General features: G+C 34.2%; 1 protein-coding gene across 2 annotated transcripts; it reads right to left on the reverse strand.

Annotated features, from left to right (window-relative positions):
• Positions 1–1,660: 1,660 nt before the first annotated feature.
• On the reverse strand, positions 1,661–22,428 carry LOC145795071 (uncharacterized). Of its 2 annotated transcripts, none has more exons than XM_082877819.1 (8): positions 22,194–22,428; positions 8,724–8,767; positions 8,600–8,623; positions 8,441–8,518; positions 8,262–8,345; positions 7,405–7,460; positions 2,535–2,706; positions 1,661–2,443 (listed from the first exon to the last, which is right to left on the reverse strand). In XM_082877819.1, exons 2-8 carry the CDS (start codon positions 8,748–8,750, stop codon positions 1,676–1,678), a joined length of 1,209 nt encoding a protein of 402 aa, XP_082733945.1. In that variant the 5' UTR covers positions 8,751–8,767; positions 22,194–22,428; the 3' UTR covers positions 1,661–1,675. The 2 variants fall into 2 exon arrangements, with proteins under 2 accessions (XP_082733945.1, XP_082733943.1); XM_082877817.1 differs by having other exon boundaries at positions 8,262–8,351.
• Positions 22,429–22,664: the final 236 nt, after the last annotated feature.

Here is a 22,664-nt window from a genome sequence, read left to right on the forward strand (position 1 = left end):
CAAAAGGGAGAAGACAAGGACCCAATTGTAGATAGTACACTGGTCTGAGCTCCTTAAGAGTGGTGTTTGTTCTGCTCTTCATTGAATTCTCAGACATTTCTCACAGACGGCGCTAATTGTAAGACCATGAAATATCCTCTCACATGGATGTAGTAAAGATCCAACGAAGAGATGAACTTTGTCCCTGTGCGCCTACAACGATGAGCATGATTGGCGCCACCCAACCGGGGTTGCCAGCCGGAGACACTCCGATTCTAAAGTTAGTCCTTTGATTGAAATAATAAAGTTATGGAAATCAAGAGTGCTGGTGTATAGTGTAGGGAGAGAGCACCTATCCATTCTTCTAGAATGCCCTCCTCTTTATATAGATGGGAGGTGTGATATTTGTTTGGGTTGGACCCATTGTAGGCCTTGTTTGGGTTAACCCCAATAAGCGGATATATATTATTTTCTGACTTCCACAGTAACATATATGATATTTTATTACAATTCATATAAATAAAAAAAATGAAAAAAATGATAATGTCATTTTTTTATACTCTAAAATATATATATATACTAGCGTATGCCCGTGCCTAAAGGCACGGTGTAAATAATTTTAAGATTAAAATGTAGTTATAATTTATACGTATTATGTTGAAATTTATAAAGTTTGTGTCATTTTTTGATAAAGATACTGAAAAAATATATTGAAATATTTTTCTTCTTAAAGAACTTATAACAATTTTGCTTGTATTACACGCTCTACAAAACTCAAATAAAATAACAACTCTCCCTAATCTTAATGCAAATTAAGAAACAAACATATAAGATTTAAAGTTATATTGCATATCAAAATATAAAAGGCCGTAAAAAAAAGTGTAAACAATGAATAAAAAACAGAAATAAAGTTATACTGTCATACACCAAAAGGGTAGGTTAAAACTTTACAAAAAGGCCACGTTTGATTCACAACACTAATAGTGAGGTATTAATAATCCTATTAAATTAGTGTGGTATTAGTTATCCCACCCCTACCCCATTACTAATAATCCTACAAATTTGTTGGATTAATTATCCATTGGATTAATAATCCTAAACTAAAATGTCAAAACAAACATAGGATGATTGGGCCCACGGATTAATAATCCCAATCCTATGCTTTAATCCTTCCAATCAAACATGCCAAAAGTGGGTTAAAGCTTTACAAAAGATGTATGCTTTACAAAAGATGTGTCACTAACATGTCATACACCAAAAATTATATTGTCATACACCAAAAATATGTATGCTTTACAAAAGATGTGTCAATAACATGTCTTCAAATATGCGTTTGCTCAAACTTCCTCCACATTACTTTTCAAAAAGTCTTTGTATCAACTTTTATGTATCCCCAATGAGGAATATGCACAATAATCTGGTAATTTGTGGAAACAAAAAAAAATATAAATTAGTACATTTGTTGGAAATATACATGTAAAAATACTTTCAGATTGAAATTACCTTATTACATCCCCATCGAAGCAAGGCAGTCGTATTTCTCCTTTTAAGCTCCATGGATTTTTCGGTCCAATCCTACAAAAGTCCAAATTTCAAATTATTATTAAATTGAATTTTTTTAAAAAGTTATATAATCAACAGAAATAAATCTACGTGGTTACCTTCCAAAAAAACGTCATTTAATCTGCATAGAATACTACAGCAATACTTCAGGATAAACAATATTTGTAGTAGAATCCAAATTATCTTTAGGGAGGAGAATACTTATACGATCAAATGATGTACATCTAGACAATGCCACATATAATTGCCCATGGCTAAACACTGGTATACGCAAATCAATCCCAACAAATTTCACAGATTGTCCTTGAGATTTATTAATGGTCAAGGCATATGCCAATCGGACTGGAAATTGACGTCTTGTCATTTGGAAAGGCATTTCTGAAGAAGATGGTGTCAAAGATATCCTTGGTATGAATGCCAAATTGCCAAACTTTTCTCCAGTTAAAATTTGAGCTTCAATTATGCGAGTGCCGCACCTAGTAACCATCAATCTTGTACCATTACATAGTCCATCTTTCGGTGCAATGTTTCTCAACAATATTATAGGACAACCCACTTTCAACTCTAACTTAAAAGTTGGCAACCCAGGAGGATCCAATGAATTTAAATATTCATTAGGATATCTATTTGTAATGGTAGGATCAATTTCATTATCTTCAGACATTTTATCTGCTGCAAGATAAGTATATAATCTCCCTGGAAAGATATTCAACGCAATAGTATTAATGTCACTGACATCATCGTTACGCGCAGATAGAATTGTGCGTTCAGTTAAAAATGTTGGGGTTGACGTCTCTATCATATTCAATTGTGGATAAACTGTAGAGAGTAATTCATTCAAATCTTGACATTTGTGTATTGTTGATGGAAGGTTAACGATTTCTTGAGGATTGGTCCCAATCTAAAAAAAAGTGAAATCAATAAAAAAGTAAGTGTAAACACAATTTATTAATTTAAAATAATCTATATAATGCAGGTTAAAGTAGTGTTACCTCCATCAAGAAATTTGCAAAATTAGCATTTTCATGGCCTTCATGATTCAAGCGCATATTCAAATCCAAAGTCAAGATATATATATGCTTCCATAGAACAGAGTGTCTTAATGATGCATTCACAATTTGCTCACGAACTCCTTTGGGTATAACTGGTAAGATTTGTCGAAAGTCTCCTCCAAGAACAACAGTAATACCCCCAAATGGCTTTTCACTATCACAAATATCCCTCAATGTACGATCTACCGCCTCAACACAATGTCTATGTTGCATAGGAACTTCATCCCAAATTATGAGTTTTGTTTCTCTAAATAACTTAGCTTGTAATGATTGTTTGCTAAACCCACAAAGTGAATTTTCCAATACATCTAACGGAATGGAAAATGTTGAATGTGCAGTGCGACCTCCTACCAGTAACAGTGATGCAATTCCAGACGAAGCCACAGTAACAACGATATGCCCAAGGCTACGACATTTTAATGCAATCGTATTGTATAGAAATGTTTTCCCTATTCCTGCACCCCTATTCAGAAAGAAAACAGTTCATTTATTTTGAAAAACTGAAAAAGTGATTGTATTATAAGCATTCTGCTGTCCATTATTGAGGCAATCAATAGCAATTTGTGGATCTTCATGTTGTGCCTTGCTCTGCAGTTGTTGATGTTCAACTATCAATCGATTACCAACTACTGCACTCCAATTTGCAGTAGGTTGTGGCATGGGTGGGAAGTCAATTAAACTTTTTCCTGATTCATGAAGCATTTGATTCAAAAGATGGAGACCATAATCTTCAATTTGAGCCTCAGTTGGTTTAGAAATGACAAACAATGTACAAATCTTATGTGCAAGATCATCACATATATGCGTTGAAAATTGATTCCATAATGCACATGGATTTAGTGGAGAACACTGGGTGAGAATAATACTAAACAATCTCCTCAATTGATATCCAGTTTTTATGACTGCAGCCTCTTTCAAGCATTGTATCCATTCTTCATCATCTTCTAAAAGCCCCCTTGCAACACATGCTAATTTAAATGTATCATGCACAACATTATCGACCGTGTGTAAAGACTGAAACGACTTTGGTCCTTTGACAACGGTTAGTAACAACGTAGATAAAATCTTTCGCCACAATTAGGGCTAGCAAAGTACATTCTACCAATTGCATATCCCCTTTCTCTTGATTTCCATCTCTTTTCTGACTTGAGCCAAACAAAATGTTGTGGAAATTCTTGATAAGTGAATGGACATTCATCTTCACTGGCAGCACAATATGCAAAGAAGCCAGTAAGAGTTGACATTTGTTGACCAGCTCTAGATTGAATCGTTTGTAATGACTCTTCTGGGTTAAAAACAACACGATGCATTCCAGGTAAATGAAGTGCCAATCGTACAACTGTTGGCATCTCTGCATGCAAAGGATGACCAAATATTCGCCAAGCAGCTTCTGGAGGTCCAATATACCTTGCATCGAGATATTGTTGAATCTCATTTATCATTCCTAACACCATCGTTGTACGATCATAACCCTTATAAATGTACTTATGTATATACTTGACACATCTCATTCCGGCACAAACTTCCACATTTATATGACAGTTGAAAAGTTTTGAAAGATATGCATTGTATGGTACGACATCCCTGTTATCAACTTCTTGCCCTCTCACAGTATGTACTTGACCATTATTGCGACGACGATAGATAGGGTATCCATCTTGATCCATAGTTGTTGTTTCTGTAAAAACTCGAGGGTATCTTTTAGTGCATCTACCATTTTCCATACATGGTGCTTGCGGATTTCGAGCACCACATGGTCCATGTACCATACAACATTTGATAGTTTCAAAAAGCATAGGATCATCTTTTGGGTCTGGAAATTCTGCACAGACCAATTTGTCTACTTGAGCACATGTCCGAATTTTGTCTGGACTCTTGAGAAATAAAAGTGCATGCATATGAGGGAGGCCTCGTTTTTGAAATTCAATTGTAAAAACATGTGCAACTTTATTTCCAAACACTTTATTTGTTTCTATCTCCTTCATCAAACATTTTCTCTTCAACTCAAAAACACGGGCAATTAAACCAGGACGATCAATAGGTTTTTTATATGGTAATAATGCGGAAGTAATTTCTGGCCAATTGGGATTTGCAGTCATGGTAAGAAAAATATCTGGGTGTTGGTTGTATCGTGTGATAGCCATTGAATCTTGAAAGATTTCAAACATATGTCTAGGACTACCAGTAAATGAAGATGGCAAAACAAACCTTTGACCAATTTGTCCAGGTCGCACATAATCTGGATCCATATCTGACAACTCTTGGTAAAGCTCAGCCTGAAATTTCCCTTGATTAAGCTTGTAGTATGTCAATCGATTTTGCTCAGTTGCAGCCCAAGCATCTACCAAAAACTCTTGAAATAGTTTCCCATCTCTCAAAATTGTTGAATACTCTGTGGGTCGTTCAAACAAACGATAACTATAAAAATTCATTTGAGTAAGTCGATCAGTTGAAGGTCGATCATACTGAACATTCCACAATTTTAACTCAAGTTCCCATCCAAGCTCACCATATGGAAATAATAGAACATAATGTAATGGCAAGTATGCTGGGTGACATTCATTAATTTGCATCAACTCATTATTTCCTCGGAAATGTAAAATAATATCTCTCATTCCATTTACCTCTGTTCCATCACCTGGTATTACAATTCCAATCTCATCTGTAGTTGGTAGGTTATACCGACGTCGATCAGTTGTTGAACTGTAATGAAGATGAGCAGGTAGATTGTGTCCTGCCGAGTCTAATTGATATAAAATGGCATGAGCCTGGCGATATTTATCTACAAATGCATTGACTTGCAACAAACTATCCTGAATAGTTTTGAGAACATCCCTTCTCAAGTTAGGATTTCTACGATTACGAATTTCTAAAGCTGAATAAGGGTCATAGATATACAGCTGAGCATAACTCGCATCCTGCCCTGGTTGTGGTTGTAGTGATCCTGTTCGATGTCGCAATTCCCCATGAATTGTGAATGATGTAGGGCCCCTTCCACTGAGTACTCTAGGATCTAATGTAGCACCAAGACTCGTAAAAGCATTGGCTGCATTGTACACTCGAGTATAACTTCGAAAGGATTTTGATTGATCATTATTCCCATCATACAATGCCTGAAGTGGTGGAGGGGGTGTAATAAGTAAAGGTAGCCTAATCTTTCCTTCCAAACAGCAAGTTCCGAATAAGGGACGCTTTATAGATGATTTTGTCAATTTTTCATCCATCCAATGTAAGGCTGAACAACAAGGAAATAATACATCCATCTTGCCAAGATAATGGCGGCAAGAATCTTTGTGTGCCCGGGCGTCAATTGATATACTCGTAGGCAAATCTTCTAATTCATCATCAGTACATAGATCTTGTTGAAAAAATCGATTTATAGGAGTAGACCTACGAATATTTGTGTATAAATAAGATTTTGTAAAACAAAACGGTATGAGTAAAAGTATGTATTTCAAGATTAGACATAGTAGTTTACCAATTCCTTTGTGAATTTGAAGATGTGCTTGGCATAGAAAACGAACATGTAGAATGATGGGTAACCATTGTTCGTTTTTGTGCCAACTGAGAATCTTCAGCTATTGTTTCCCACTCCAAGTGAGTGCGATCGCGACGAATTGGTGTTAAAGAATGTTGTCTTAGTTGAACACATTCTTCTAATCCCTCTTGCTCTCGTTGCAAGCATTGAAATTCAATTTTTTCACGCTCTCGCCGTGCCCGTTGGGCCAATGCAGCTTTTGATATTACATTATCATTTTGTGCCTAAAAAGAAAATATTTTATCATTGAAGCAAAAGATGTGAATATTTTGTGCTTAAAATGAAACTATCTTCTTATTTCTTCCCTTTCTCTTAATTTTGTTTTCTATTTTATTTGTTTTATACCTTTAATAATGTTATCTTTATTTCTTTATTTCTTATTTCTTCTCTTTATATCTTCTTATTTCTTCTCTTTTCCTTTCCCTTTCCCTTTCCCTTTCTTTGTTTTCTATTTTATATATTAAATAAGAATTAAAAACCTATCTTATTTAGTTTCTCCTTTCTTTATATATTTTTTCTTTATTTCTTCGTTTCTTTTTTCCTATTTTCTTTATATAAGTAGCAACTTATGGATGGTACGTTATAAATGCACATGTATCTATACAAAATAAAAATAAATAAATTTGAAAAACACATACAAATAATAGCAAGTTACAGGAAAACATACTACAATCATTCTACAAAAATAACATAATACAATAAATTCATTTTATACACTCATATATTTTAACTATTCAAAATTTTGATTAGTTTTGCATCATATTTTAAAAAAAGAATATATACCACATGACATGCATTTGTCATTCTCTTGCCGGAAGGAGCCATCTTTTCTTTTCCTTTAGACATTGGGTTGACATTTTCTTTATCTTTTGCCTAACAAATATAAATAAAATATTGAAAAGATTAAAAAAATCTTATATAAATAAAATACATATAATGTTTGACTTGATTTTGTACTTACCGCACGAACACAGATAACATTAAGGTCGTGCTCATCACGGATGACCACACCAACATTTCTACATGGAGTTGTAGGAGGAGGCCTACAGAAATAGATTGTGAACAAATTAAAATCTATATAATAAAGTGGTAATAGTAAGAGTAAAAAATTCAAGATTGTCTTGGGTAAAAAATTCTTTTTATTTTTAGCAATTTGGTGTTAAAGAAGGTTGTCTTGGGTTAATACATTCCTTCGATCTTTCTCTTTCTCGTTCTCGTCACAGGCGTTGTCCCAATTGGTATGCAGAACATGGCTTTTGATTTTTTTCACGTTCTCGCCGTGCACGTTGGGCCAATGCAGCTTTTGATAACACATTATCATTGTGTGCCTAAAATGAGAATATTATATAAGAAGGTGCATAAAATGTGAAGATTAACTAACTTGCTTCCCTTTCATCATGTATTTTTTCTTCCTTTTAACTAACTTTTCTTCTTCACTCGGTTAAGTTGTTAGTCATATAAGAACCAATGCATGTATTTATGAAATTTAAAAAGGAAGGGAAAAATAATTTGAAAACACTATGCACGCACTTATTGGTTTTAAGACACTACCCATCTCTTTACAAAATGTACGTTGAAAAGGTAAATATTAGATCATTGGGTACATAAAATGTGAATATTAGCGTGTAATGTCTTGTACTTTCCTTTTCTCTCTTCTTGTTGTTTCTATTATATTAAAATACATTTTTGTCTTTTTCTTCTTTCCTTAAGAACTTCTTATAAGAAAAATAAAAATTAAAAAAAATTATATTATGTAGTTTCCTTTTCATCACATATTTGTTATTTCTTCTTATTTTCCTTTTTCATTTTCTTCTATTATATTTTTATTATACTATGTTGTAGATGCAACATATTGTACAAATGCAACATATTTTTATCATACAAATAGACAAACATATTAAAAATTCAAATTAATGTTCATACAAAATGCATTAGCATGTTGTACAAATGCTTACTTTAACATGCTTCAGAAAAACATTTCACATTCAATAAAAAGAATTGAATAAATTTTTGAAAAAGAAACTTTTGAAAAATGTACATAAAAAATAGTATATGACACTACGCAATTCCTAAAAAAATCTATATAATATTCGAAAAAGAAACTTTTAAAAATTGTTGAGAAACCATACCATGGGATGTGCATTTTCCTTTCCTTTGCCATAAGGAATAGCTTTTTTTGTTTCCTTTGATATTGCTTTGTCTTTTTCCTTTGCCTTTGCCTGTAAAAAATAAGTAGAATATATTTATAAATTATTTTTAAAATGATAAGAAAATAAATGTCCAATGTTCAAGTGACTTTTATGCTTACCTCATGAATGCGAATAGTATTAAGGTCACGCTCATCGCGAATAACAACGTTAACATTTCTTTCTTGAAGAAATCGAACCTATACACACAAAAACTTTAGAGTAATAAATAAAACTTTATACACATAAATAAGAAAATTAGTAAAGGGAGGAGACATTACGGTTCGGTGTAAGTCCCCATCCACCTATAAAGCATGAGGAAAAAAAATAATCAGAATAGTGATATTGTCCATAACTGTTGTACTTAAATTTATATGAAGAGAAAAAAGAAGAAAAAAAACTTACTTGACCAAAAATAGTGATATTGTTCATAACTGTTGTACTTCAACCTAAAAATTTTAGACACAAAGAAACAAAAAATTAGCAATAATAAAAGTTAACATGGATTTCATTGGCAATGAAATGTTATTTCCAAATATCTTGCTACCAAATCGAATAATAAAATTTAAAATTTTATTTAAATAAATAACTGTCATGAATAGAAAATACTTAACGGGTTACAATCAAGAGGAAAATAAATAAATAAAAATATAAACTTCTAAGAAAAAGAAAAAGGTCAACAGATATCAGAGGCACGTGCCTTCTCTGTTTAGAAGGGTACAATTTTTTTTAAAATTTTTTTTTATAACAAAATGTTAAATACATTTGTTTGGGTTAAGTTAAATACTCGGTGAATTTGATTCAAAACAAAAATCTTTATGTTAAATACTTGCGTTAAGTTAAATACTTGTAAGTTTAATACATTTTTTTTTTCATGAAGACAACTAAAGTAATACGTACACACATAAGGATTGTTATAGCGATCCTGGTATTCCCTGTTGTTATTGAACTGTAATCCGGACTCGGTTCCGTAGATTTGTTGTTGTCTTATCCTCTTTTCTATCCCTTACTCTTTATCTTAGAGTTTTGGGTTGTGTTGGACTTGTTGGAAATAAGTTGGTGATGTTTTAGAACTTAGAATCTTTGCCCAGTTTTTGGCCTCTCCGCTCGAGCGGGGGTTTCGGCGCTCGAGCGGGGAGATCACCCATCCAGTATTCCGTCTGCAGTGGTATACGCTCGAGCGGGGAGTTTGACGCTCGAGCGAGCATCTTGTCTGTAATAGTTCTAGGAGTGTGCATCCGCTGCTTGAGCGGGGGATTGGACGATCGAGCGGGGATCTGTGAGTGACGCTCGAGTGGGGAGTTAGACGCTCGAGCGGGGCGACCTGTATAACACACCGAGATTCAGCTTTTTGAATCACTTTTCCATTTCCTTTCTCTCTCTTACTTTTCCGAAAAAGCCATTGGAGAGCACCTCACTCTAAAACCTAACTTCTCTCTTAGAATTGATGTAGCTAGAGTGTTTTCCTCACCTTGGGCCTTTGTAAGAAGTGTATTGATCGTCGAGGGTTTCGTTGTGATCCAAGAAATTTGGGATTTGGAGCACTTTGATTTCGGGTCATCTTCTCTATTTGAGTTCTTCATTTGAGGTAGGGATTCTCCTTGTTCTTTTTTCAATACTCCGTCTATAGACAGGCATGTGGTAATTTTTGTATTGCATGAAAATTGTACCATGTTGGATTTGTTTGAAAATCATGAGATAAACCTAGGGTTGGTTGTGTGGAGAATGGTTTTGGCTTCATTGATTGTTGTCTTGGATAATATAAATATAAATTAGCATGTTGTAGTTAAATGAAGAAAAGCCCTAAATTATGTTTTGGTTGAGTAAATTAAAATGGGGGTTTGTTGACCATTGTGTGTAAATCTCTTTTGTCAAAATGAGTGTGGTAAGGGTGTTAATACCCAAAGGATTAACCATGGCTTTGGAGTTGATTTTATGGAAACAAGATTAGTGGAGTTGGTTTTGTGATAACAAAAAGGAATTGGAATCGTTTTTGTGAAAATGAGGGAAGTGTTTTCGAAATAAGTTTGAGAATTGGATTGTTGTATCTTGCGTGTTGAACACACATGTAGAAGTTGTTCTATTAACTATCATGTTAATATTGTTGTTGGGTTTATGATTCATGATATTTGAGTCTTTTAATAGATGTACTAACTATATGCATCTAGAGGTTTGGTCCTTGGTCATCGGTGGAGGATGACACGGTTGTGTAGAATTGTCGGGTTTGCATTTTGCCATTGATTAATTGAACATCGTATGTGAAGAAGTGCTAGATACATTGTGTATATGTATATTTACTCGGAAGGAGATAGTCATGTGTTCATATATTTTAACACATTGCTGATGTCTTGATAGTTTATGTATATGCATTATACATGTTGGTTATGCCTTGATGTGCTGTGATTGTTGGTGTTATACCCCGCGCTTATAATCGAAGGTACCGTTACCTTCCAGCTAGCGCCTAGAGAACTGAGTGCGCTAATAATCGAAGGTACCATACCCCTCCAGCTAGCGCCTGGTAAACTGGCTTGTTGTTAATGTTGTTGAGTGGGGTGTATTGTTGGCTTACTACGCACATAGCTAGTAGAGCGAAATGGGATTGTTGTTGTTTTGTTGTAACTGAAAATATCATGGATTTGATTGGTTACAGTTCGGAGGACCGAGTTACTCCATTGGTTGATTGTATACATGTGGGTGGGTTGTAAATTTATATTTTTTACAAAGATATGCATGTATAGTTATGATAGTAATGGAAACGAACCAAAATGTCATTTTTGTCTTTTGGAAAGTGTGGAGGAGAACGAATGTTTTATAGATAAACATGTTTGAAAAGGTACATCTGAGTATGTGTAGGAAACGGAAGAGAGTATCGGGCTTAGTGTGATTACTTCCTAAGTATTTGTTAATGTTATGAAAGATTGGGAATGGGGGTTAATGAAAGGAAAAAGGAAAGATAAACCACTTGTAGCGTTGAATGAAACGGTTGTTTTCGAGAAAAGTTCATACATATATATTTTGTATAAACTGTCACATTACTATTCTAGTATGAGAATGAGTGTTCATGATCATAGCTATCTGTAAGTTGTTATTGTTGAGGATCATGTTGAGTTCCCTACTGGACTATATGTTCATCCCACGTTGTTGAATCTTTTTCAGGTGTTAAGCAGGTTGAGCTACAAGATTTGGATCTATTTATTTACTGGCCACGGGGCCTCAGTTATGTTGGCGGAATGCCATTGTTGTAAAAGGGTTACACCCTTCTTCTTGTACCTTAAGTGAGGTAAGCCCAAGGGCAATCTATTAAGTATGTTCATGTAATATTTACTTTGCATACGAATGAGAGTATTGTTAATCACTTCTACGGATTGAATGTATGAGTTTATTTCCGTGTGTTATCCTTGAAATTGAATTAAGTTAATGAATTTGGTAATGACTTCGAGTACTAAAAAGTGGGGCGTGACAACTTGGTATCAGAGCTAGCCGGGTTTGAATACTTTGGGCTCGTGGGAAGTGGTTTTTACCACAGTGAATTTACTACGTATTGTGAGGACGTTGCATATAGATATCATGAAAGTTAGGACTTATGTGTTGCATTTATGTGAGCATGGGATTCAGTCTCCTGGATGATATTCATAGCCGGTGAACTTACTTTGAGGTCCTTTTGGAAACACGTCTGATCAACGTGGTTTCTGATGGGAATTCCTTGAGAGTTCCGAGATGAGTGGCTATCCTTGTAGACTTGATTCGATTATGTGTTTATCTGTCTAAATGATTATATGCAATAGAGATGTAAATTTTGAGACTAAGTGTGTCTTGTAACTTAACGGTAGTGGAGTGTGCCTCGGAGAAGGCTATTGTGTTTTGCGCTAAGTGTGTTTTGCCTTCGTGCTTAAATAGGATGTCTACAAGAGGGAGTAGAGGTCGGATGAGTAGTAGGAGCGCCGGGAGAGGCACAGCTGTTCCTTTAGTACTTGCCGTTGCAGCATCGGCTGTCGGCGAGGATGTCGTACGTGAGATTGTGAGAGCAGTGCAGGACGCCCTAGCTCGCACTGAGGGCGGCAGTGGGCATGCTCTCAAACTTCCTAAGGAGTTCTTTCGCTCCAGTCCACCAGAGTTTGTGGGGGAGGCTAAACCGTTGGAGGCAGAGAGTTGGCTAGAGCAGATTACCAAGACTCTTGATATGCTCAGAGTCGAAGATGAGGAGTTTAGGGTTTCTTTGGCGACTTTTCAGTTGAAGAGTGATGCGAGTTATTGGTGGAAGTATGCTAAGAATAATGTGGGTAGCACGTGGGTTGCTTTTACCGAGGCCTTTCTGGCCAAGTATTTCCCTCCTTCTGCTCGGGAAAGGTTGAGGGATCAGTTTTTGGAGTTGTGTCAGGATGATACTCCTGTGGCACGGTTCGAGATGCGGTTTGCTAGCTTGTCGAGGTTTGCTCCGGAGTTGGTGGCAACAGAGGAGCGTCGTTGTTTTGAGTTTGAAAGGCGGTTGTGTTTCGATATTCGGGAGAAGGTAGCTGGATCCTTTTGGAAGGATTATTATTATTTAGTCGAGGCAGCGGCCCATGTGGAGGCCATGATTGCGAGTGATGATGGGGTTAAGGAGGAGACCATTGCGGTAAGTCCTTCGGTTCCTGAATACTCTAGGCTCAGTAAGGGGTGGAGGCGGAAACATGCTCAGTCAGGGGCTGGTTCCTTTTCTTCGCCAGGGGTTTCGGACACTTCGGTTGGAAGGTCCGGGGAGGTGCAGGTTTTAGACCAGTCTCAGAGTAGGGGGTCTGGTGGTTGTTTCGTTTTTGGTCAGCAGGGCCATGGTAGACGTTTTTGTCCTTTGCGTGTAAGTTCTTCGGGTGTTTCAAAACCCAGTCAGACTCAGTTGTACCCGTCCAGTCAAGGACGCTATCGGTACCAGAAACGGTCAGGCCAGGCTTCGGGAGCCTCGCGAGGGGCGACTTATTAAGTAGCCCGATAGTATTACCCTGGAGGGGGACTTTTGTGTTGTTGGCCGGTGGTGTATCATGTAAATCATCTTGTTGTTGACCGGTGTACTGTTGGATGCTGAGGCACCATGTTTTTGTATCGTATATATGTGTACTTTGTTGTTTGTTTAACCCTCAGGTATTGGGGAGTATGTATGGGTTTTAAGCTCTCTCTTTTATTGAGAAGTTGTTAATGGGGTCAATGATCCTAATGTTGTTGCTTGCTTGGTACTGTATGATGAGTTAGTTGTGTGACGGCCTGTGTGCCTTATTCACTTTAATGATTATTTGTTGAGAATGGGAATCCGTGGGAGAATGTGTTAGATGTGGTGGTTTTGAGAGTTGCGGGATGTTGGCAAGGTTATGTGTGAATGTTGGGTATGGTTGTGAGTGGAGGCTGGCAGCATTCTTAAGAGGAAGAACAGTTATGTTCTAGAGTAACGAGAATAGCGTTGGTGAAATTGTCCTTCGTGATTGGGTTGTTGTAATTAAGGTTTACCAAGTCGGTTTTCGGTCAAGGAGATGAGCAGGCTTGTTACGTAACCATGGGAGGGGGGGAATAGTAATTCCCTTAGACACAGTGTTGGTGTGGTTTGATTTTAGGAGATCCAGTGAGATTCCAAAATTTGGGGGTTTGTGTGGGGAACTCCGCGTGTGGGGTTAGTGGCACATCAGTGTGTGGATTACTGAGTGTGGAGTTTATTAAGTTGTTTAGTCAGCTTGTTGGTATCTGGTTTTGGGTTGACATCGGTCACCTCGAAGTTAGTCCCGTTTGTTGTAGACTTTGTTTGTTGGTTAAGAAAAACTGAAACTAATCGAACATGTTATGCCATTGAATCTGACGGTTGATAGAATACATTAATTCTATGTATTGATTAATTGTGTATAGAACCTTTGTGTTTATATGCATTGTGTGTAGAGGAGGAGATGGGGGATGTACTCCGCAGTTTAGGGGAAGATGGGGGATGTACCTCTAAACCGGATAGGATTGGGATGAGATGGAGGATGAACTCCGTAGATACAGCTCATATGCTTGTCTAGAGAAGTGAAGATGCAGCTCATATGCTTATCTTTGTGAAGTGCGGATACAGCTAATATGCTTATTTGTTAATGTGTAATATGCTTATCTGTTGTGGTAGTATAGATAAAGCTCATATGATTATCTTTGGAAGTGTGATATAGTTTTTATACTTATCTGTTGATAGTGCTGTTATTATTTCTATTAACTATCATAATAGAAATGTTATGTTCTGTGTTGGTTGTGCTATCACCGTGTGCGTGATGGTTGTTGATAATGTTATTTTGGAAAGAAATGGAAAATAAAACTTTTCCTAGTATTTGGGCCACCTAAGGGTGTTGTTGAGAAATTGATTTAATTCAAGGGTTTTGAGGAATTTCAAATTAATGATTTTGGCAAATAAATGGTGGATGACTGTGTATTAGATAACACCGTGTTGGTGAAAAATGTATACAAAGTTTTTGAGTTTCGCATGGAAAATGCAAAGTTTATTTCGAAATGTCAACATTGAAAATTTGACTATCTTTGAGAAATGTCTCTTGAGCAAGAAATTGTTTTCTTATTATTTACTCAAAAGATTTGTTTTGGTCATGTTGTTGCATAGTGACTTAGCTTGAAGCGCTGGTCAGATGTGAGTAAACTGTTTCAAAAGGGTTGATTTTGTTGTGGCTTTTATGCCTACAGTGTCGTCGTTTGGAACGTGTTCCCTTGGTTAGTCTCTTCCTTGGTAAGAGTGGATTAAAGGTTTGTAGTGAGAGTAGCTTCTTTCCTAGTACTCGGGTGTTGGTGTTATATGATCTGTTGGCCTTGTGTTTTGGCATATCCTTAATTTCGAGGACGAAATTCTTTAAGGGGGGGAGGTTATAGCGATCCCGGTATTCCCTGTTGTTATTGAACTGTAATCCGGATTTGGTTCCGTAGATTTGTTGTTGTCTTATCCTCTTTTCTATCCCTTACTCTTTATCTTAGAGTTTTGGGTTGTGTTGGACTTGTTGGGAATAAGTTGGTGATGTTTTAGAACTTAGAATCTTTGCCCAGTTTTTGACCTCTCCGCTCGAGCGGGGGTTTCGACGCTCGAGCGGGGAGATCACCCATCTAGTATTTTGTCTGCAGTGGTATACGCTCGAGCGGGGAGTTTGACGCTCGAGCGGGCATCTTGTCTGTAATAGTTCTGGGAGCGTGCATCCGCCGCTCGAGCGGGGGATTGGACGCTCGAGCGGGGATCTGTGAGTGACGCTCGAGCGGGGAGTTAGACGCTCGAGCGGGGCGACCTGTATAACACATCGAGATTCAGCTTTTTGAATCACTTTTCCATTTCCTTTCTCTCTCTTACTTTTCCGAAAAAGCCATTAGAGAGCACCTCACTCTAAAACCTAACTTCTCTCTTAGGATTGATCTAGCTAGAGTGTTTTCCTCACCTTGGGCCTTTGTAAGAAGTGTGTTGATCGTCGAGGGTTTCGTTGTGATCCAAGAAATTTGGGATTTGGAGCACTTTGATTTCGGGTCATCTTCTCTATTTGAGTTCTTCATTTGAGGTAGGGATTCTCCTTGTTCTTTTTTCAATACTCCGTCTATAGACAGACATGTGGTAATTTTTGTATTGCATGAAAATTGTACCATGTTGGATTTGTTTGAAAATCATGAGATAAACCTAGGGTTGGTTGTGTGGAGAATGGTTTTGGCTTCATTGATTGTTGTATTAGCTAATATAAATATAAATTAGCATGTTGTAGTTAAATGAAGAAAAGCCCTAAATTATGTTTTGGTTGAGTAAATTAAAATGGGGGTTTGTTGACCATTGTGTGTAAATCTCTTTTGTCAAAATGAGTGTGGTAAGGGTGTTAATACCCAAAGGATTAACCATGGCTTTGGAGTTGATTTTATGGAAACAAGATTAGTGGAGTTGGTTTTGTGATAACAAAAAGGAATTGGAATTGTTTTTGTGAAAATGAGGGAAGTGTTTTCGAAATAAGTTTGAGAATTGGATTGTTGTATCTTGAGTGTTGAACACACATGTAGAAGTTGTTCTATTAACTATCATGTTAATATTGTTGTTGGGTTTATGATTCATGATATTTGAGTCTTTTAATAGATGTACTAACTATATGCATCTAGAGGTTTGGTCCTTGGTCATCGGTGGAGGATGACACGGTTGTGTAGAATTATCGGGTTTGCATTTTGCCATTGATTAATTGAACATCGTATGTGAAGAAGTGCTAGATACATTGTGTATATGTATATTTACTCGGAAGGAGATAGTCATGTGTTCATATATTTTAACACATTGCTGATGTCTTGATAGTTTATGTATATGCATTATACATGTTGGTTATGCCTTGATGTGCTGTGATTGTTGGTGTTATACCCCGCGCTTATAATCGAAGGTACCGTTACCTTCCAACTAGTACCTGGAGAACTGACTGCGCTAATAATCGAAGGTACCATACCCCTCCAGCTAGCGCCTGGTAAACTGGCTTGTTGTTAATGTTGTTGAGTGGGGTGTATTGTTGGCTTACTACGCACATAGCTAGTAGAGCGAAATGGGATTGTTGTTGTTTTGTTGTAACTGAAAATATCATGGATTTACAGTTCGGAGGACCGAGTTACTCCATTGGTTGATTGTATACATGTGGGTGGGTTGTAAATTTATATTTTTTACAAAGATATGCATGTATAGTTATGATAGTAATGGAAACGAACCAAAATGTCATTTTTGTCTTTTGGAAAGTGTGGAGGAGAACGAATGTTTTATAGATAAACATGTTTGAAAAGGTACATCTGAGTATGTGTAGGAAACGGAAGAGAGTATCAGGCTTAGTGTGATTACTTCCTAAGTATTTGTTAATGTTATGAAAGATTGGGAATGGGGGTTAATGAAAGGAAAAAGGAAAGATAAACCACTTGTAGCGTTGAATGAAACGGTTGTTTTCGAGAAAAGTTCATACATATATATTTTGTATAAACTGTCACATTACTATTCTAGTATGAGAATGAGTGTTCATGATCATAACTATCTGTAAGTTGTTATTGTTGAGGATCATGTTGAGTTCCTTACTGGACTATATGTTCATCCCACGTTGTTGAATCTTTTTCAGGTGTTAAGCAGGTTGAGCTGCAAGATTTGGATCTATTTATTTACTGGCCACGGGGCCTCAGTTATGTTGGCGGAATGCCATTGTTGTAAAAGGGTTACACCCTTCTTCTTGTACCTTAAGTGATGTAAGCCCAATGGCAATCTATTAAGTATGTTCATGTAATATTTACTTTGCATACGAATGAGAGTATTGTTAATCACTTCTACGGATTGAATGTATGAGTTTATTTCCGTGTGTTATCCTTGAAATTGAATTAAGTTAATGAATTTGGTAATGACTTCGAGTAATAAAAAGTGGGGCGTGACAATTGACTAAAATTATATTCCCTTAAAAAGGTGCAAAAAAAAAAAAAAAAACATAGAATGTTAAATGAAAAATAGAATATTACACATAGAATATTTTATGTTGTGTTCATGAAGAATATTATGTTGAGTTTATGCCAACATAGAATATTATACTCCCTTAAAACGGTGACAAAAAAAAAAAAAAGAACATAAACTCTCTCGCCATATTACACATAAATGTTAAAATGCCAAGTCTTTCAAATTTTTCTTTTAATTAGGAACTCTAGATATTCACAAAAAAATTAAATGAAAAATATTTATCATCTATACATTAGAATCACACAGCAAACAAATATTATATTTGAATGGTACAACTAAATAAATATATTACACAACAAATAAAATGTTAAATAAAATTTTCTGAGTGTCAGTTTAATTTTTTTGTTGCATGAAGATCAACTAAATAAATCACCCTTAATTTATTTTTAAATAGCTCCAAACAAACAGTTCATTGCCGTAATAACCTATCTCTATCTCTCTCTCTCTCTCCCTCCCTACATTCTTTGAGAAATCCATAATCAAACTCACATTTTTTGAGTCAACCTAGCATTTAGAATAGATGTTTTTTAACAATCACATTAAAATGATAAATTAAAATTCGAGCACAATAATTGTCCGAATTTGAACTTTTCTCTTTCTTAACTGACTTCAATTTTATAGAGATAAAATTAAAACCAAAATTAAAACCTATTATAATCATAAATATTTTGAAATTCACCATTTATGACTTGGAAACTCCAAACATAAATTTATGCCAAAAAAAAAAAAAATCACCACATAAGAAAGCCATTTTATAAGCAATAAAGTAATACACACATATGCATTGACCAGAATTTTTGAAATGCAACATATTCAATTATACTCCCTTAAAAATGTGGGAAAAAAAAGGAACATAAACTCTCTTGCGATATTACACATAAATGTTAAAATGCCAAGTCTTTCAAAAAAAAATTAAATGAAAAAAAATAGTCCCTTTCTTTTTAGAATGGTACAATTTGAATGGTACAATTTTTTTTTTTTTTTTTTATAACAAAATGTTAAATACTTGTGTTAAGTTAAATACTTGTAAGTTTAATACATTTTTTTTTTCATGAACACAACTAAAGTAAGACACACATATATACATTGACCAAATTTTTTTGAAATACAACATAGAATACTATACTCCCTTAAAACGTTGCAAAAAAAAAAAAAAACATAAACTCTCTTGCCATATTACACATAAATATTAAAATGCCAAGTCTTTCAAATTTTTCTTTTAATTAGGAACTCTAGATATTAAAAAAAAATATATATGCAAAAAACAGTCTCTTTCTTTTTATAATCACACAACAAATATACTACATTTAAATGGTACAAATTTTGTTTTGAATTTTTTATAACAAAATGTTAAATACATTTTTGTGGGTTAAGTTAAATACTTGGTGAATTTGATTCAACGTAAAACGGATTATGTTAAATACTTGCGTTAAGTTAAATACTTGTAAGTTTAATACATTTTTTATCATCTGTACAAAAAAAAAAAAAAAAAACATAAACTCTCTTGCCATATTACACATAAATGTTAAAATGCCAAGTCTTTCAAATTTTTCTTTTAATTAGGAGCTGTAGATATTAAAAAAAAAACAGTCCATTTCTTTTTAGAATCACACAACAAATATACTACGTTTAAATGGTACAATTTTTGTGTAAAGGTATATCGTAGTGATGTCTCTCTCTATATCTTGCATAAATGTTCTTTCATTAAAAGGGTGACTAAATCATGGTTGATTGCATCTATTTTTGAAAAACAAAATTGTGCATGTAGAGTTCTTCAACTGAGCATTCCAGTGATTAGTAATGCGCTTGATGGTTTAGTAAGTTGAATAGAAATTAATAATGCCTTTTTGTCAAATAATCCTATGGGCGCTTAAGCCTAGGTTTTTATTTTGGAAAGAATAAATAAATAAAAGGGAGAATAGAAGCCCATATTACATCAAAAGATATCATCACATAACTACGATGAAGCAACCCGACTATGCCTCACTAAGTAAAGGAGTCAGGACAACCAAACCATGATGGTTATGATTAGTAAATTACTTAACTCTCTCTCTCTCTCTCTCTCTCTCTTTGTTCATCAAATTTGAGTGAAATTTTGATTAAAAGCTTGATCTGATATGAATACTCCAATCCTTACTCTCTTCGCATCTTCAAATCTTTTCAAAAAAATTCCAAACTTATCCTAAAAGCCATCTCCTATCCATACCATTTTTTATGAAAGAAAACCATCTCCTATCCATACTCTATTTTAATCTTTTATCAAAAAAGATTAAAAGTATTATTATTAGAGATTTGGTAAAAATTTTTGTTCATTCTTGATTTAGTGAAAATTTTGGATCTATTACGTTTTTCCTGTGTATAATAGCCAAATAATTTTGAGACCAACCTTATGTGTAAGGACCAAATTTGTACTTAATAGTTCAAATAATTGACAGTAATTCTTTGATGAAAAAATAATTTTTGCTTAATTTTTTTTTGATTAAAAAAATTGGCAATAATTCTAATTAAAAATTTGGTGATGAGAGACATTTCCTCAATGTTTAATAGTTCTGAGAGAAATTTGGTTCACAATAATTCTGGTTAATGTTTAATCAAAATTGACAGAAATTTGGTTCACATAATGTTTTTTAAAATTCTTTGATGAAATTTAGTTCAAATAATTTCTGCATCATAGTTCAAATAATTGGCAATAATTGACAGACCAACTATTATACACAATTGACAGTAAACACAATGTGTATAACTTTTATTTTATTTTTTTTGTGAACAGCAAACCAATTCCTGCTTAATGTTTTTTTCATTAAAAAAATTGACAATAATTCTAATTAAAAATTGACAGAAATTTGGTGATGAGAGACACATTTCCTCAATGTTTAATAGTTATGAGAGAAATTTGGTTCACAATAATTCTGCTCAATGTTTAATCAAAATTGACAGAAGGCACGATGTAAATATATTAATTTTTTTTTCTTAAATAACTTCTAACATTTTTGCTTGTATTACATGCTCTACAAAACTGAAATAAATAACAACTCTCCTTAATGTTAATGCAAATTAAGAAATAAACATATAAGATTTTTAATGTTCACCAATACTCCAAATCAAAATATAAGAGCAAGTAAAAAAAAAATTGTAAACACTGACAGAAACTAAAGTTATTGTATGCTAAATCTATAATAAAAAGAAAAAAAAATACACCTAATATTTTCTTAGTTGATGATTAAGTAAACAAACAAACCAAATTTTTTAAAATTGAATTTATGCACAATTTATACACCTAATATTAAAAAATCCAAGGCACTCAGATTCACAGATTCACATGATTCACATGATTTGTCAAGATCATCTATTTTTTTAAGAGCACTGAATTTCATTTTAAATAACAAACATACAAAAATCAAAGCACTCAGTAAAATATATCATCAAGTTTCTTTTGAATATGATATCTCAAACCAATAATTTTGAGTCATAAAAAAATCATCTCTAAAGCCAGAAGGGGGCTTGGATTCTCCACAACACCTTTTTTTTCTTTTTCTTTCTTTTTGGAGTGTTGAACACATTCAAGAGGCTGAACTAAACCAAGCAAAAGGTCAAACCACTGAAGTATGCTCTCTCGTGCTGCACCACTTCATTAATTTCCTACCTAATTTTATATACAATTTTTTAAATTTTTTTGTGTAATAAATATAGATATATGAGTGGCATGGTTGTCACAAAAGTTTCATTCAATTTTATTGTTGTGGGATCTCTAGTGTCCAACATTGCAGTGGGATCTCTAGTGTTCAATTTTGTTTTAGAAAATAAAATAGCAAATTACCCATATAACTTAAAATATAAAACTTAGGGCATGATTTAAAAAAATAAATTTAGGGCATAACTTAGGGCATAACTTAAAAAAAAAATTAAAAAATCAAAAGTTAATATATTTTCCAAAAAAAGAAATAATAATAATAAATTTAGGACATAATTACCCATATAACTAATTTAAAAAATGTCTTCAAATATCAAGTAGTTCAATAATTAGAAAAATGTCTTCAAAAATGTCTTCAAGAACATCAAGTAGTTCAATAACATGTCTTCAAATATTTGTCAATAACCTTTTTTGTCACCAATTTTCTAGTGTATAACACCAAACTAATTTAAAAAAATCCATTGAGCAGAATTTTTAGCTGAACCAAAATTTATGATTTTGGTGATAAACAGTTGACAGTAAACACATTGAGCAGAATTTGGTGATTTTGGTAATCCTTTGCAACTACTCTTTGGTGATAAGAAATTCTGCTTTGAAAACACATTGAGCAGAATTCTTCTCATTGAGCAGAATTCTTTGAAAACAGAATTCTTTGAAAACAGTGGACAATTAAAATTCTTCTCAATAAACACATTGAGCGTAATAAACTAACCGAGCAACCGAGCTTTTTATTTTTTATGGCTCCAAGTTCCTGATTAACTAACCGAGCAGTCGAGCAAAGTTCCTGTTTCAAGTTCAAGTTCCTGATTTCAATTAAAAAATAAGTGATATTGTTGGGTGCAAGGGGATACATGGAGCCATGTGAAACTAAGTGAATGGCATTAAATAAAATAAATGAACATTCATACTTAAAATAACATACATTTTTACTCATTAAAAATATATTATAAGAATTTAATATATTTCTACCATAAATATATTTTACTAAGTAGTCATTAAGTATAAATATTTTACTGAGTAGTCATTGGGTGCAAGGAGAACTTCACTCTGGATGATATATGCTGGTAGTCATTAAGTATAAATATTTTACATTGATGATAAGAAAATATATGAATATTTTCTTAATCATCAACTAAGAAAATATATGCTGGTATGAATATATTTGGATTTACGTCATTTGGAG

The sequence above is a fragment of the Camellia sinensis genome, chromosome 7, assembly GCF_055761805.1.
Source record: "Camellia sinensis isolate YWXY chromosome 7, ASM5576180v1, whole genome shotgun sequence".
Classification (NCBI taxonomy): domain Eukaryota; kingdom Viridiplantae; phylum Streptophyta; class Magnoliopsida; order Ericales; family Theaceae; genus Camellia; species Camellia sinensis.